The sequence below is a fragment of the Pristiophorus japonicus genome, chromosome 14 (assembly GCF_044704955.1).
Source record: "Pristiophorus japonicus isolate sPriJap1 chromosome 14, sPriJap1.hap1, whole genome shotgun sequence".
NCBI classification, from domain to species: Eukaryota; Metazoa; Chordata; class Chondrichthyes; family Pristiophoridae; genus Pristiophorus; species Pristiophorus japonicus.
Window position 1 is genome coordinate 162902340 of NC_091990.1, and position 17463 is coordinate 162919802.

The window sequence follows — 17463 nt, forward strand, 5'->3', positions numbered from 1 at the left end:
TCCCTCTCCTCGTACCCCCCCCCCGTCCGCTCTCTTTCCCCCCCCCCCCGTTCTCTCTCTCTTCTTCCCACCCCCCGTTCTCTCTCTCTTCTCCCCCCCCCCCCCCCCCCCCCATTCTCTCTCTCTCTTCCCCCCCCCCCCCCCCCCCCCCCCCCCCCCCCTTTCTCTCTCTCTTCCCTCACCCCCCCCCATAGTCAAATCCTCTTGTAATAAAGCTTTCTTAATTGCTTGCTGTACCTGCATGTTAACTTTCAGTGATTAGTGTGCAAGGACATTTCCCAAACTCCATTTTTAAAATATTCTGCTTTTCTTTTAACTAAGTGTGCCCCTCCAAGTAGTGTAAACGTTTCTCTGCCTTTGCACTGTTCGTAACCTGATACTTGTGTCTTGTCTTGCATCGGGTTCCATTCCAGTGCTACATTAATCCCAGCAGTATTATGGGTTGGATGCTCATTCAGCCTCTGACCTCTTCAGAGCTGGGAACATGTTTCTGCCACTAAGTTGAAATTCTGCTCTCCAGTCCCTCATTGTCTGGATGTTTATGGTACCTAGGAGCTCAGGAGGCACAATTTTTTTTTTCCTGCATTTTCAATTTTTAGTCACAGATACATTTCAAACATAGCACAGTTCTTGTTGGCAGACATTGTGACAATAAGAGAAAGAAAGCATGTCCCAGCATCTGTTGGAAAAGGCAAGGGATAAAGCCATATTATTTAATTGATCCAAGTTAGAGATTTAGTCTCGACCATTTCACATCAAAAATTGGAGCCACATAAAGAACTTGGTATTGCACCTGACCAACTACACTATTGTTCAAAGCATGCAGGAGAAGATTTTATACAGAACTGGTCTTGGGATTATTCATTTTTAGCTATGGATTGTAACATTTTGTACTTTACTGATATCACCTGTCTAACTGATATTTGTAACCCAAGACTGAATATTTGTGCAATGTGCCAGTATATTTGTTTAATACTATACAGCAGTGATCATGTAGCCATCAAAATTAAATCTGGTTTGCCAAAAAAAATTATTTAATGTGCATGCATGTTTTCCATCAGTTGTACAGAACAATTTATGCTGCTTTCAAATGTTAAAAGATTAACCGTTACATTCCCAAATTTAAGTAAGTGTCTGGTTCCCAGTGCTGGTCAGATGCCAAATGATGCTGTTGTCAGACACGAACAACTGAGCAATGCTAGAGCAGGCATCAATTTTAAGGATATTAGATATACTTTTAGCAATAACTTAACATTCTTTCATTGGTCTTTATTCATTCAAGATATGGTTGTATTTATTGGTTTTGCTTGGGAAAGGGAGGGCGAGTCTGGCTTTGGGAGGATAGAAACATGGAATTTACAAATTATATAAATATAAACAAACCTATTTGAGGAGTTTGTGAATTAGAAAATTAAACTCAATAATTCAAGTATCATAAATATATGTTTTACAGGCAAATAATTCTGCAGCTTAAAATGAAGCTAATTATTGCCCTTTTTATCAGGTGCACTATTGACTGGAAGAAAGGAAAGAATATAACCGTGAAAACTATTAAAAAGAAACAGAAGCACAAGGGTCGAGGGACTGTCCGAACCATCACCAAACAAGTACCCAATGATTCCTTCTTCAACTTCTTTAATCCAGTAAAAGGTGAGAGAGATTTTTAAAAATAGATGATCTGAGAAGCAAAATACTAATCCCAAAAATTGAGCAAAATGGTTTCACGAAACTCTGGTTCCTTTTGATGCTGGATAAACCAGAAATAATCCCTACATTGGCAGGTCCACCTGTTAATGTATTTCTCAAGTTTGTTGTAAACTATGGTTTCTGTAGGCTTCTCAAACAGAAACCTGTATTTTCTATGCTTTATTATTTGTAGGCTAGCATAGCCCAAGTCTTATTAACTCCAGATGTGTAACTGGAGAATATGCGAGATGCCCACTGCATTCTCCCATCATCTCAGAAGTTGAAAAGTTCACGCATGCATAGATCAGAGTACAGGTTAAGATCACTCCGATGTTATTTACAATGTAAATATGTACAAGAGCAGAAAGATTGGCAAGTTACAAATACAATAACCATACTGTATATAAACTATTGTTTAAAACAAAGTACTTGAAATTCTTAGAGTGCCTCTTAGTGTGTCAAATTCTAGAAAGCATCGTTTTGGATGGAAAATTACAGAAGATAAATTCTTGGGTTTTTCTGGTATGGAGAAAACTGAAGGATAAGAGCGTCTCTAAATTATATGGGGTCTTTTCCTTTGTTGAAGCACAACTGTTGAGGTTGACATCACCTGATGGCTTTAATTGAATGACATAAACTTCAAGGCAGCAATGCTGTCTTGTGACTGGTGTGAATCCTGAAATGCACTTTACCTTGTGTATTACGGCTTAACACACATTGAAAAAACTGCCAGCTTCCCCCAGCAGCTACCAAAATCCAGTTTTCCTGGGCAGATAAACACTTTTTTTATTTAAAAAAAAATGTCTGCGTATCTTTCTGGGTTTGTGTCAGTGTACATTTGTGAGTAGTGCTGATCCCTCACTGTTCCAGTCTACATCTGCTGTTCCCTTCCGTTGAGGCCCAGCCTACTCTTTTGTACCTGAAGAAGAGCCCACATTTATGCATGCATGTTAAAGTTGGATATATATGATATAGAAAGAGAGGAGAGCACAAAGGAAAGAGCCGCCTTGCGCAAAGCAAGGCAAGAGCAAGACTGGTACCATTATGACTGAGAAAAAACAGTTAGTTATAAATGGAGAGAGAGATACATGCAGAGAGAATGCAAAAAAAAGTAAGGGGACAAGTAATTGCACAATTGGTCACTGGGAAAAGAGAATGTTTTTCTGATCCAACATGCAAGTTCAACTAGTGTGTTTATGTACTAAGTTTTATGTCTAATGAATGTTGTGACTGGCGTGCCTGTTGTGCATGTCTGTTTTCTTCAATTGATCAATCACAATTTCTTGTGTTTATATAGTGCCTTTAATGTCAAAAATGTTGGACAATAGCCAGACACTGAGCAGCAATGGGAGAAAGATTAGGGGAAATGAATTGAGACATGGTCAGAGCAATAGATTTAAAGCAGCTTTCAAACGAGGACGGAGATGTAATGTAGAGTTGAGGGCGAGCATTCCAGAATGTGACTGAAGTTCTCAATGACTTCAGTTAACAGTAGATAGAGGGAGATGAAAAGTAGACCAGATTCTGAATTGTGGAGGGCATAAGGCTGGTGGAGGTTGCAGAGGTAGGAGAGGACGAGGTTATTGAAAGACTTGTATATGTGGGCAAAGATTTTGAATTTGATGGGTTGGGGATATGGGATTGAGCCATGACTTAATGCACCATAGAATGCAAGTGACGTGTTGGACAAGTTGCAGTTTATGGAGTTCGAGGTCAGTGAAGCCTGTTGGAGTAATTAAATCTGGAGGTAACAAGCACGCAAAAGTGTTTCAGTGGCAGGGCGTGAGTTCAGAGTGGAAGCGATAATGGGCTGTCTTTGGTAGGTGGTATTTGGAGTTGGAAATTTGGTTTAGGATCAAAGGACACCATCTGGTTTGTCCTGAGCAAGAATCCAGGCAGAAAATGGAATCGGGACTAGAATGCAGGGTTTTTGGTGGGAGTCGAACAAAGTTTTGCTAATCTTTAGTTAAAGAAACTTCCTGCTCATCTGAATTGATGTCCAGTAATCAGTTGGACATCACAATAATAGTCATGGGGTTGAGGTTGATTGAGCAGTAAGGCTGGGTGCTTTCGGCATGTGTGTGAAAGCTGATCCCTGGCATATGAATGATGCCTCCAACAAGTAGCACACAGACAAGAAAAAGAAAGGCCAAAGATGAAACTGTTGGTCCTTCAATAGTGGCTGCTGGATCGGGAAAGAAGTCACTGTAACCGATGTACTGGCTGCATTGGGATAGGCAGAAGCAGAACCAAACAAGGCAATGTTGTGCATGTGGGACCACACAAGAAAGAATATGGAGGAGGATGGAGTACTCAACTATGTTCTGTACAAGGAGAGGAGGGCAAGTAGGGATAGCACACCAAGTTACAGTTACAAAATATGTAATTGGTGACCTTGCACAGTGTGGACTTAGTGCTCTGGTGGAGCAGGTGCTAGACTGAACACAGTTGGGTGGAAATGGCATGTTTGAGGATCTTGGGGATGAGAGTTTGGAATTGGGTGTTAATTATAAGAGGACAGAGGATCGAAGATTGGCTTTGTAGCAGTGGATTTGGACAGAATTCTTGGTGTGGAGTGGATACTAAGGAAAGGCAGCCATTTGTTTATTAAATGTTACATCAAATGCTGGTAAATGTGAGGAATTAAATTAAGAGATAATATGCAGATGATGAGCTTACTGGGGTTGAGGGAAATGAAGGAATAATATGTTAACGATAAGGGTATGTGTGGGTGGGCGGGGGTTAGCGAGGAGGTGGCTAAGCAGTTGGTCTGAATCTCAAGACAAAAATCCATGAGCTCGCACTTGATGGAGGCTAGGATGGGTGGACAGCAGAAGGAGGGAGTGGAGGAAGACACTGAGTTGTCAAGAAAAGCAGCGTGAGGTGTCTTGTAGGAGGGAAATGATTGGGATGGGAGACAGAAGGCCTTGGAGGGCACAAGTGCAAAGTAGCTGTTGAGCAGAATGACAACTGCGGTAATGTCATGGTGGATGGAAGGCTAGAGGACAGAAAGTTAGGAGTTTGCGAGGATGTTGGAGGAGCTGGAGTGGTTATTTTTTTCTTAAGATGGAGGGTGGGCAGGACAATATAAATGTTGAGGGAGACAGCGTGAGCAAAGATGGGTTTGTCAAAAAGGAAACCTAGAGGTGTCTGGGTGAAATGATTGCGTCGAGGTATGGGTAAGCCAGCTGAGGTAATGCTGGACTGCTGTTCACAGCATGTTAATACTTGGTCTGTGCGTGTGTGTCTGATGGTTTGAGAGATTCTAATCCTGTTAGGTAACCCATTTTAAGGCAGTTTTACCAAATGCAGTTCAGTGTTAATGGCCTGGTAGCTAAGCATTTAACCTGCACTAAAGTAAATGTCACCCAGTAGGACATAAACTGACAAGCTGGAAGCTACAGTCTGATGCCCTCCTAACGAGCGTGACGTGCATGTTATTATACAACTTTGTTTAACATTCTTAAACCATTTGTCATTTGACCATCTTTTTGCAAACTGTAGTCACAAGACTAAATATTTAAATAAAATGTCTTTTTTTAAAGCACAACCAAGACTTTTGATTTATCATTTATTGGTTGGTCCAAAAAACTTACTGATGTGCCTTCATTTGTAATTGGGACATTTACATTTTGACAAAATTCCTTTACTAAAATGATGCAGTACAGATTCAAAATTATGTTCAGTCCAGGGAGGGTTTAACAGATGCAGGCTCTTGTGAAGGATTTATTCATTATTTGAGGTAGTGTTTAATGCTATCCTCCCAGTGTAGAAACCATTTATATATATTTTTAAATCCCATTCTTAACAGAAACCCAAGGGCAACAGATCAGTAATCACCTCCTTAATACACACTTCCCCTGAACAGGATGCGTTTTAATTGAAATAAAAACAGAAAATTCTGGAGATTCAACAACAAATCGGACAGCTTCTATAAAGGGAAAGAACAGGTTATGATATTTTGGGTGTACCCTCTCAATTCAGATGAAGTCTACACACAGGAAACATCATCATCTGTCTTCTATTTTTGAATGCTGACTGACTTGTTGTGTATTTCCAGCATTTGCACTTTTTCTTTTTGTATTGTAATTGAACACCTTTTCAGGACCTGTCCAACATTTTTCTGCTATTCCTAAACAAAAACTTTGATGCAATCCAGAAGCATGCAGACGGCAGACCTGTGTCCAAATCTGGAACATCAATATTTTAGTATTGGATCCCATACATTTGGCCTCAATTTCTCACTTCCACTTGACGTCATTTTGTTACCCAGTTTCCAGTACCATGAAATTTGAATTGTACATCTGAGGCTATACTTAGTATTGCAGTATGCCTGAGGTTGTCGGATGCTGACAATGGTGTACTACATCTACACTGTTGTGCAATACAGAACTAGTGGAATCTGTTGGAAAGTAATTGTGTCCCCAAGAAAAGCCGAGTAGTAACGGTACTTGTTCAATATTCCCTCACTTTATATTGAAGAAGCATGTATATACTTACGTTTGGCCTTCAGAGTCCCACAAGGTTGGATCTTCCTCGACCATCCCAAAGTATCTCTTCTGATTGAACATAACATAAACATAAGAAATAGGAGCAGGAGTAGGCCATACGGCCCCTCGAGCCTGTTCCGCCATTTAATACGATCATGGCTGATCTGATCATGGACTCAGCTCCACTTCCCCACCTGCTCTCCATAACCCTTTATTCCCTTATCGTTTAAGAAACACACTATTTCTGTCTTAAATTTATTCAATGTCCCAGCTTCCACAGCTCTCTCTCAGGCAGCGAATTCCACAGATCCACAACCCTCAGAGGAAATTTCTCCTCATCTCAGTTTTAAATGGGCGGCCCCTTATTCTAAGATTATGCCCTCTAGTTCAAGTCTCCCAGATCAGTGGAAACATCCTCTCTGCATCCACCTGGTCAAGCCTCCTCATAATCTTATACTTTTCGATCAGATCACCTCTCATTCTTCTGAATTCCAATGAGTAGAGGCCCAACCTGGTCAACCTTTCCTCATAAGTCAACCTCCTCATCCCCGGAATCAACCTTGTGAACCTTCTCTGAACTGCCTCCAAAGCAAGTACATCCTTTTGTAAATATGGAAACCAAAACTGCACACAGTATTCCAGGTGTGGCCTCACCAATACCCTGTACAACTGTAGCAAGACCTCGCTGCTTTTATACTCCATCCCCTTTGCAATAAAGGCCAAGATTCCATTGGCCTTCCTGATCACTTGCTGGACCTGCATACTATCCTTTTGTGTTTCATGCACAAGTACCTCCAGATCCTGCTGTATTGCGGCACTTTGCAATTTTTCTCCGTTTAAACAATAACTTGCTCTTTGATTTTTTTTCTGCCAAAGTCCTTGACCGTACATTTTCCAACATTATACTCCATCTGCCAAATTTTTGCCCACTCACTTAGCCTGTCTATGTCCTTTTGCAGATTTTTTGCGTCCTCACACATGGATTTTCCTCCCATCTTTGTATCGTCAGCAAACTTGGCTACGTTACACTCGGTCCCTTCCTCCAAGTCGTTAAAATAGATTGTAAATAGTTGGGGTCCCAGCACAGATCCCTGTGGCATCCCACTGATTGTCAACCTGAGAACGAACCATTTATCCCTACTATCTGTTTCTGTTCGTTAGCCAATTCTCTATCCATGCTAATATATTACCCCCAAAATTGCTGTGGGGCTGTGGCATTAGATTGGCTTGAGCGTCAATCCGGAGCAGCCTGACATCTCTGTAAACCCCACTATCTGTTTGGTACCTAGCTTTGTTTTGGTTTCTTTTGTACTGAGTTATAGGAAATACCACAGAGACAATGATCAGAATCGTGTGAAATATGGAGAGCTCAGATGTTTTTAAATAGATTATTTAAATAGCAAGATTAATGTCAAATCACCTGTCACATTGTTTGAATTAATGTTTGAATTAATGATCTGTTGGCCCCTAAATTGGCCATTTTAAACTTTTTTCTTTATCTTTTAAATCAAAGTAAAATATTTAGAGGTGGTGAGCAGGAAAAGGAGGTACCTGGTTGCTCTGGGGTTGTGTGTCTTTAATTTGTTACAACAGCAGGTTTTGATGATAGGCCTGCTTGTATGAGTGGCTGCTACCCAAACACATTGCGACACAAGTTGTATCTGTTAGATGACCTGATCGCTGCAGTGCCGATGTACTATCTTACTGGAAGAGGGTCAATGTGAACATCAGCTCTTGGCAAGCATGCATACAGCGACAGACCTTTCTATGTTAGCTTTCTTGTTCAATCCTTCATTCAGCTCAAATATTTGTGGCTCTTCAGACTTGGATTTATTATTGCACAGTTAGCCTTGAGGGAATTTTACAGTACTGTGAATACTAGCAGTTGTCATCTTAAACCGATATTGCCAAAAAAGATAATTGATCATTTATTTCTGTTGTGTGTGGGATCTTGCAGTGTTCTAAATAGTTGCCATGAAGTCATTGCACATTTAAAGAGCTCATTGTGAAATACTTTGAGATATGATGAGGTGTATATCAATGCAAATCTTCACTTTTAGGAGTGAGCAATGTGGTGGGTTAGCACACTATTTCTTGGGCCAACATGTACAGCTCAGTCTAATGGGTTAAAAGCTCTCCAAGTGTTTAATTGTAAGGATCTAGCATGGAATAAGTTTGTAGTCAGACGTCTTACGATAGTTGATTTGGGACATAAGCAACGAACACAATTGTTCAAAAATTGGTTATCTTACTCGAGGTATAGTATGGCTGGTGTGCAAAACGGAACAATGGTAGTCTCAAGGATGGATTGAAGCAAATGGTAAATGTGTATTAAAGACTTGGAAGAAGAACTGAGTGTAATGTAGCCAAGTTTTCTGATTTTACAAAGATAGGAAGAAAAGCAATGTGTGAGGAGGACACAAAATCTGCAAAAGGATATCGACAGGCTAAGTGGGCAAACATCTTGGAAAGTGTGAAGTCATACACTTTGGCAGAAAAAATCAAAAGAGCAAGTTATTATTTAAATGGAGGTACTGGGGGTACTTGTGCATGAAACGCAAAAGGATAGTATGCAGGTACAGCAAGTGATCAGGAAGGCCAATGGTATCTTGGCCTTTATTGCAAAGGGGATGGAGTATAAAAGCAGGGATGTGTCATAAGGTATTGGTGAGGCCACACCAGGAATACTGCATGTGGTTTTGGTTTCCATATTTACGAATAGATATACTTTCTTTGGAGGCAGCTCAGAGAAGGTTCACTAGGTTGATTCTGAGGATGAGGGGGTTGACGTATGAGGAAAGGTTGAGTAGGTTGGGCTTCTACTCATTGGAATTCAGAAGAATGAGGTGTGATCTTATCCTAACATGTAAGATTATGAGGGGGCTTGACGAGGTGCATGCAGAGAGAATGTTTCCACTGATCGAAACATAGAAAATAGGTGCAGGAGTAGACCATTCGGCCCTTCGAGCCTGCACCACCATTCATTATGATCATGGCTGATCATGAAACTTTAGTACCCCATTCCTATTTTCTCTCCATTCCCCTTGATCCCTTTAGTTGTAAGGGCCACATCTAACTCCCTTTTGAATATATCTAACGAACTGGCCCCAGCAACTTTCTGTGGTAGAGAATGCCACAGGTTCACAATTCTCTGAGTGAAGAAGTTTCTCATCATCTCGGTCCTAAATGGCTTACCCCTTATCTTTAGACTGTGACCCCTGGTTCTGGACTTCCCCAACATCAGGAACATTCTTCCTGCATCTAACCTGTCCAATCCCATCAGAATGTTATATGCTTCTATGCGAACCACACTCATTTTTCTAAATTCCAGTGAATATAAGCCGAGTTGATCCAGTCTTTCTTCATATGTCAGTCCTGCAATCCCAGGAATCAGTCTGGTGAACCTTCGCTGCACTCCCTCAATACCAAGAACGTCCTTCCTCAGATTAGGAGACCAAAACTGTACACCGTATTCAAGGTGTGGCCTCAGCAAGGCCCTGTACAACTGCACTAAGACCTCCCTGCTCCTATACTCAAATCCTCTTGCTATAAAGGCCAACATGCCATTTGCTTTCTTCACCACCTGCATGCTAAATTTCAATGACTGATGTACCATGACACCCAGGTCTCGTTGCACCGCCCCTTTTACTAATCTGTCACCATTCAGATAATCTGCCTTCCAGTTTTTGCCATCAAAGTGGATAACCTCACATTTATCTACATTATACTGCATCTGTCTTGCATTTGCCCACTCACCTAACCTGTCCAAGTCACCCTGCAGCCTCTTAGCGTCCTCCTCACAGCTCATACTGCCACCCAGCTTAGTGTCATCTGCAAACTTGGAGATATTACATTCAAGCCTTTCATCTAAATCATTAATGTATATTGTAAATAGCTGGGGTCCCAGCACTAAACCTTGCGATACCCCACTAGTCACTGCCTGCCATTATAGTTACATCCTCAAAAAATTCTAAAAGATTTGTCAAGCATGATTTCCTTTTCCTAAATCCATGCTGACTTGGACCAATCCTGTCACTGCTTCCAAATGCGCTGCTATTACATCTTTAATAATTGATTCCAACATTTTCCCGACTACCGATGTCCGGCTAACTGGTCTATAATTCCATGTTTTCTCTCTCCCTCCTTTTTTTAAAAAGCGGGGTTACATTAGCTACCCTCCAATCCATAGGAACTGATCCAGAGTCTATAGAATGTTGGAAAATGACCACCAATGCATCCACTATTTCTAGGGCCACTTCCTTAAGTACTCTGGGATGCAAACTATCAGGCCCTGGGGAATTATCGGTCTTCAATTCCATCAATTTCCCTAACACGATTTCCTTCAGTTCCTCCTTCTCGCTAGACCCTCGATCCCCCTAGTATTTCCGGAAAGTTTTTTGTGTCTTCCTCAGTGAAGATAGAACCAAAGTATTTGTTCAGTTGGTCTGCCATTTCTTTGTTCCCCATTATAAATTCACCGTATTCTGAGTGCAAGGGGACGACCAGAACTAGAGGGCATGATCTTAGAATAAGGGGCTGCCCATTTAAAACAGAGATGAGGAGAAATTTCTTCTGAGGGTTGTAAATCTGTGGAATTCGCTGCCTCAGAGCTGTGGAAGCTGGGATATTGAATAAATTTAAGACAGAAATAGATAGTTTCTTCAACGACATGGGGTTATGGGGAGCGGGCGGGGAAGTGGAGCTGAATCAATGATCAGATCAGCCATGATCTTATTGAATGGCGGAGTAGACTCGAGGGGTCGTATGGCCTACTCCTGTTCCTATTATGTTCTTATGAATAAAAGGGGCCTTCCACTGCACCTGAACTTGCTGTACCTCATTTCGGTGTACTTGATGCTGATTCAGGCTGCCCAAAAAAGGAAACAAAAGCATTTTATTCCTTATCATTAACACTAGGTTCCTTGATGTGATTTACTGCCTGAAATAATTTATTAAAATGACACCCTCAAAATCAATATTTGTCTGTGGGGTTAAAAAAAAATGAAATGCCTTCTGCAGCGCAGTATATTAGTGTGTTGTATTGATTTTTATTGGAGCCTAAAATGTATGGCTCCTGGACATGGGTGCTCTAATGAGTCATGAATGAAAGAGACATACGCCCTCGTGCTATAGAGTGTCTCCCACCCACCATCTAAAGGTTGAGGTAGAGTTGCATGTTGCAACTGTTCAAAGGTAAACTTTTCACAACTGTAGCAGTGTCATGAATAATCAGATTGGAATTTTTCTGGGAAGGGCAGTGTGAATATTAGCGAGTTACTATGGAGATATAAGATGAAAGTTTCATATTATTGTTAAATGGTGTACAGTAACTGACTATCCAAACTACTTGCCCACCCCAGACTGAGCAGAATCCCCAAAAAATGATCACCGTGGAAGTTTATGGGTGGTGCTATGTTTTTTTGCTAATCACAGTGCAATTTCTGTATTTTTCTGAAGGTAATTTATTGACCCACCCATGCTAATTGCACAATTCAAAGACTATTCTTGGATCAGAGAATTGAAGCTGCCAACTGTACTGTCTGAGGCATCCAGGTGTTGCATGCATGCGTGCATAAAATGCTCTAAATTTAAGCTGCAAAGTTAATTATTCACTGATCCACCTTTTAAGTCTAAAAGTGCAAAAATAGGTACAGGGCAGGGTGAAGACTGCCTGTAAACATTTACAAATTATTCACCTTGCAAACCTACTTGGTTCGAATGCTTCCTTTACTCTGTCCCCCGTTCCATTCTGAATCAATTTGATATTTTCTATGCCACAAATCCCATGGCCTTTAAAATAATTTTCCTGTTATAGGCTCCCTTTCATTCAAAGTCACATAATTTAAATGACCCATAATTAAATTTTTTGATCACCAAAAATGTGCTGTTTTAATTGAGTTGCTTAATTTGAATTAACAGAAGTAGTGCTGAATTAGGAGCAGTTTTGAGGTGTTGGTCCACATTAGCAACCAGATTAAGGTTGTCCAAATTTCCTTCATATGGGGTCCTTTTGGCAGGGGAGAGCAATACCATCAGTATGGGCTGAATTTGAACTCGTCATGGAGATAAAAGGCCAATATCCAACTCACTGCACCAGTTTAAATGGAATATATATTCTCTTTGTAGAAAGCATTTACATGCGGTTTTTAAAAAAAAAAACACTTTTTAAAAAAAGTATAACCTAAATAAACATTATCCAGAATTAATTAGCTAAAATACTTGGTTTTAATATGTTTGAGAAAATACAATTAATTTAACTGCATTTAAAAAAGACTGACATGAAATTTGCCTTTAACCAATGATGAATTAGTTAAACTGAATCATAAAGCCATTACGTGGAGCTTTCTATCCAGCCCAACCTATAGAAAGGCTCCTCAGCATGGGTGAGAAATTGAACACATATATAGTTTGACCTTCTGTAGAAATGAGTTTTCCAGAATCAAAGTAGATTTTAAAGACTCTCTCAGCCACTCCCTAACCTATCCATTTCATTTTTCATTGTTCAGTTGTCAGTTATTCTGTCATCTGATTGATATTTATCTTTGCAACTGCTCATGTGTGCTTGACTTTAGCAAATCATAAAATGTGACTATTTTATTTGTTCTGGGATGTGGGCGTCGCTGGCAAGGCCAACATTTATTGCCCCTCCCTAATTGCCCTGGCGAAGGTGGTAGCGAGCTGCTGCCTTGAACCGCTGCAGTCCTTGTGAAGGTACTCCCACAGTGCTGTTGGGGAGTGGCAGGATTTTGTGACTGAAGGAACGTCGAATGTCCACTTCCGGATGGTGTGTAACTTGGAGGGGAAGTTGTACATCATAGTGTTCCCATGCGCCTGTTGCCCTTGTCCTTTTAGGTGGTAGAGCTCGCAGGTTTGGGAGGTGCTGCCGAAGAAGCCTTGGCGAGTTGCTGCAGTGCATCTTGTAGATGGTACACACTGCAGCCACGGTGCGCCAGTGGTGGAGGGAGTGGATGTTGAAGGTGGTGGATGGGGTGCCAATCAAGTAGGCTGCTTTGTCCTGGATGATATCGAGCTTCTTGAATGTCGGAGCTGCACTCATCCAAGCAAATGGAGAGTATTCCATCACACTCCTGACTTGTGCCTTTAGATGGTGGAAAGGCTTTGGGGAGTCAGGTGAGACACTCGCCGTAGAATACCCAGCCTCTGACCTGCTCTTGCCACTGTATTGTGACTGGTCCAGTTAAGTTTCTGATCAGTGGTGACCGAGTGGTATCAAGCAGCCCTAGTAAAATTGAAGTCGATGGGAATTGGGGGGTGGTGGGGGGGGGATACTCTCGGCTGGCTGGAGTCACACCTAGCACAAAGGAAGATGGTTATGGTGGTTGGAGGGATTAGACAATGGTAATGCCATTGAATGTCAAGGGGCGGTGGTTAGACTCTTGCTTTTTAGAGATGGTCATTGCCTGGCACTTGTTTAGCGCGAATGTTATTTGCCGCTTATCAGTCCGAATGTGAATGTCATCCAGGTCTTGCTGCATGTGTGCATGGACTGCTTCATTTTCTGAGGAATTGCGAATGGAACTGAACACTGCAATCGTCAGCGAACATCCCCATTTTTGACCTTGTGATGGAGGAAAGGTCATTGCTGAAGCAGCTGAAGATGGTTGGGTCTAGGACACTGCCCTGTGGAACTCCTACAGCGATGTCCTGGGGCTGAGATGATTGACTTTCAACAGCCACAACCATCTTCCTTTGTGCCAGGTATGACGCCAACCAGTGGAGAGTTTTCCCCGATTCCCATTGACTTCAGTTTTACTAGGGCTGCTTGATGCCATACTTGGTCAAATGCTGCCTTAATGTCGAGGGCAATCACTCTCTCCTCACCTCTGGAATTCAGCTCTTTTGTCCATGCTTGGACCAAGTCTATAATGGAGCAGAGTGGTCCTGGCGGAACACAAACTGAGCATCGGTGAGCAGGTTATTGGTGAGTAAGTGCTGCTTGATCACACTGCCGACGACGCCTTTCATCACTTTGCTGATGATTGAGTGTAGACGGATAAGGCAGTATTCGGACGGATTGGATTTGTCCTACTTTTAGTGGACAGGACATACCTGGACAGTTTTCCACATTGTCAGGTAGATGCCAGTGTTGTAGCTGTACTGGAACAGCTTAGTTAGAGGCACAGCTAGTTGTGGAGCACAAGTCTTCATCCTGGCTGTCATACTGTTGTCGGGGTCCATAGCCTTTGCTGTATCCAGTGCACTCAGCAGTTTCGTGATATCACATGGAGTGAATCAAATTGGCTGAAGACTGACTTCTGTGATGGTGGGGACCTCAGGAAGTGGATGCAACAAATCATCTACTCTGCACTTCTTGAAGATGGTTGCAAACACAGCCTTGTCTTTTGCACTAGCTTGCTGGGCTTTGCCATTATTGAGGATGGGGATATTCATGGACCCTCTTCCTCCTGTTATTTAATTTGTCCACCATTCACAACTGGATCTGATCTGATCTGTTGATTGTGGGATCACTTAGCTCTCTATAGCATGCTGCTTCTGCTGTTTCGCATGCATGTAGTCCTGTGTTGCAGCTTCCCAGGCTGGCAGCTCATTTTTAGATATACCTGGTGCTGCTCCTGGCATGTTCTTCTGCACTCCTCATTGAACCAGGGTTGACCCCTGGCTTGATAATGGTAGAGTGAGGGATATGCCATGAGGTTACAGATTGTGGTGGAATACAATTCTGCTGCTAATGGCCTACAGTGTCTCATGAATACCCAGTTTTGAGCTACTAGATATGTTCTGAATCAACCCCATTTAGCACGGTGGAGTGCCACACAACATGATTTGAGGGTGTTCTGTGAAGACAGGACTTGTCTCCACAATGACTGTGCAGTGGCCACTCCTACCAATACTGTCATGGGAAGATGCATCTGCAACAGGTAGATTGGTGAGGACGAGGCCAAGTAGGTTTTTGCCTTGTGTTGGTTCTCTGACCACCTGCCAGAGGCCCAGTCTGGCAGCTATGTCCTTCAAGGCTCGGTCAGTAGTGGTGTTACCGAGCCACTCTTGATGGACATTGAAGTTCCCCACCCAGAGTACATTCTGTGCCCTTGTTCTTTCAAGTGGTGTTTAACCTGGAGTACTGATGCATCAACTGAGAGAGGGTGGTAGATGGTAAGCAGCAACAGGTTTCTTTGCCCATGCTTGACCTGAAGCCATGAGACTTCATGGGATCTGGAGTCAATGTTGAAGACATTGGCTGAAAGGTATGGTTCTGAGAGTATGACTGTGGGAAAGCTCTCCCAATTTTGGCATAATTCCCCAGATGTTGGTGAGGACTTTGCCGGGTCAAGTGGGCTGGGTATGCCGTTGTCAAGTTCGAAGCCGGTGCCTAGGTTGATGCCAGATGGTCCGTCCGGTTTTATTCTTTGTTTCCCGTCACGGTTTGTAACAACTGAGTGGCTAGCTAGGCCATTTAAGAGGGCAGTTAAGAGTCAACCACATTGCTGTGGATCTGGAGTCACGTATAGGCCAGACCGGCTAATGGGGCAGATTTCCTCCCTTAAAGGACACTAGTGAGCCACATGGGTTTTTGTGACAATCTGATAGTTTCATGGTCATCATTACTAATTCTAGCTTTTTATTCCAGATTTATTTAATTAACTGAATTTACATTCCTCAGCTGTCATTGTGGTATTTGAACTTGTCTCGATCATTAGTCCAGGTCTCTGGACTAATAGTCGGGTAACATAAGCACTAAGCTACCATTCCCGACTTAGTAAGACTATAAGGGTAGAAATTGCCCTCCTGACAGTCATCAGCCCGCGCTGATTGACGTTTGTGCGTCACAACGTGTCTCCCCTGTAGTTAAAAGGGAGGGCCGCTGCGAACTCTACATTCATTTTAGTTAGGTCCACTGGGCTATTAGGGAGGGTTTTGGCTGGGCCAGTGGCCTGGTACCCAAGACAGGGTGCCAGACTGCCTGTTGGTAGCCTGGCCGAACCCGGAGGCATAATTGTCGGGCCGACCCGGCAGTCAGCCGACAGAAAAAAATAACATGGCAGCCACGGCAGTGCACCCTCCCATTTAAGGGCGGCCATGCCGCCATTTCAAAGTGCACCGACAGCAAAAGTTGTCTGGAGCACTGGCCGGTGGCAGGGCTGCTCCCGCGGGTTGGGGCAATTTCGTGAGGGGGGTTCCCGCCAGGCGGTAAGGGGTTGGCACATGCACACCGCAGCGGGAGAACGAGCAGAGCGGTCCTGGATACCCCTCCGCTCCTGGGGATGGACAACTTCTAAAATAGTGGCCCCTCCATGGAGAGTCGGCGACCATTCCGTGCCACCCCAAAGGTAGTAATCTCTGACTTGCTACCAGTGCTACGTGCTAATCAGAGTAGAGGGAGCAGGATAGTTAGAATAAATACATGGCTTGAGCAATGGTGCAAGAGGAAGGGATTCAAATTCCTGGGACATTGGAACCAGTTCTGGGGGAAGTGGGACCTGTACAAAAGGGAAGGTCTGCACTTAGGCAGGACTGGAACTGATGTCCTGGGGGTAACATTTGCTAATGCAGTTCGGGAGTGTTTAAACTAATATGGCAGGGGGATGGGAACCTATGCAGCGAGATAGGGCGAAGTAATATTCAGTCAGAAACAGATGGTAGCAAGGTAAAACAATAGTGGAAGGCCGAGAAAACAAAGGCAAGAAATAAAAAGGGCCACACTACATCATAATTCTAAAAGGACAAAGGGTGTTAAAAAAACAAGCCTGAAGGCTTTGTGTCTTAATCCAAGGAGTATCCGTAATAAGGTGGATGAGTTGGCTGTGCAAATGGAAGTTGACGGATATGATGTGATTGGGATTACAGAGATGTGGCTCCAGGATGATCAGGGCTGGGAACTCAACATCCATGGGTATTCAACATTCAGGAAGGATAGAATAAAAGGAAAAGGATGTGGGGTAGCATTGCTGGTTAAAGAGGAAATTAATGCAATAGTTAGGAAGGACATTAGCTTGGATGATGTGGAATCCATATGGGTAGAGCTGCAGAACACCAAAGGGCAAAAAAAAGTTAGTGGGAGTTGTGTACAGACCTCCAAACAGTAGTAGTGATGTTGGGGAGGGCATCAAACAGGAAATTAGGGGTGCATGCAATAAAGGTGCAGCAGTTATCATGGGTGACTTTAATATGCATAGATTGGGCTAACCAAACTGGAAGCAATACTGTGTAGGAGGATTTCCTGGAGTGCTTAAGGGATGGTTTTCAAGACCAATATGTCGAGGAACCAACTAGGGGGGAGGCCATCTTAGACTGGGTGTTGTGTAAT

The 17463-nt window shown here is 42.8% G+C and overlaps 1 protein-coding gene and 1 non-coding gene across 6 annotated transcripts in view; both read left to right on the plus strand.

The window, feature by feature from the left end:
• The window catches only part of nap1l4b (nucleosome assembly protein 1-like 4b), a 136533-nt gene that overhangs the window by 79186 nt on the left and 39884 nt on the right, over window positions 1-17463 (plus strand). For all 5 annotated transcript variants that reach the window (XM_070899753.1, XM_070899757.1, XM_070899756.1 and 2 more), the window contains exon 10: window positions 1505-1650. In XM_070899753.1, coding sequence (XP_070755854.1) covers window positions 1505-1650 — 146 coding nt within the window. The remainder of the gene's footprint in view (window positions 1-1504; window positions 1651-17463) is intronic.
• Window positions 358-488, plus strand: LOC139280446 (small nucleolar RNA SNORA54). Its single transcript, XR_011596698.1, has one exon. It is a non-coding gene; the product is annotated as a small nucleolar RNA SNORA54 (small nucleolar RNA).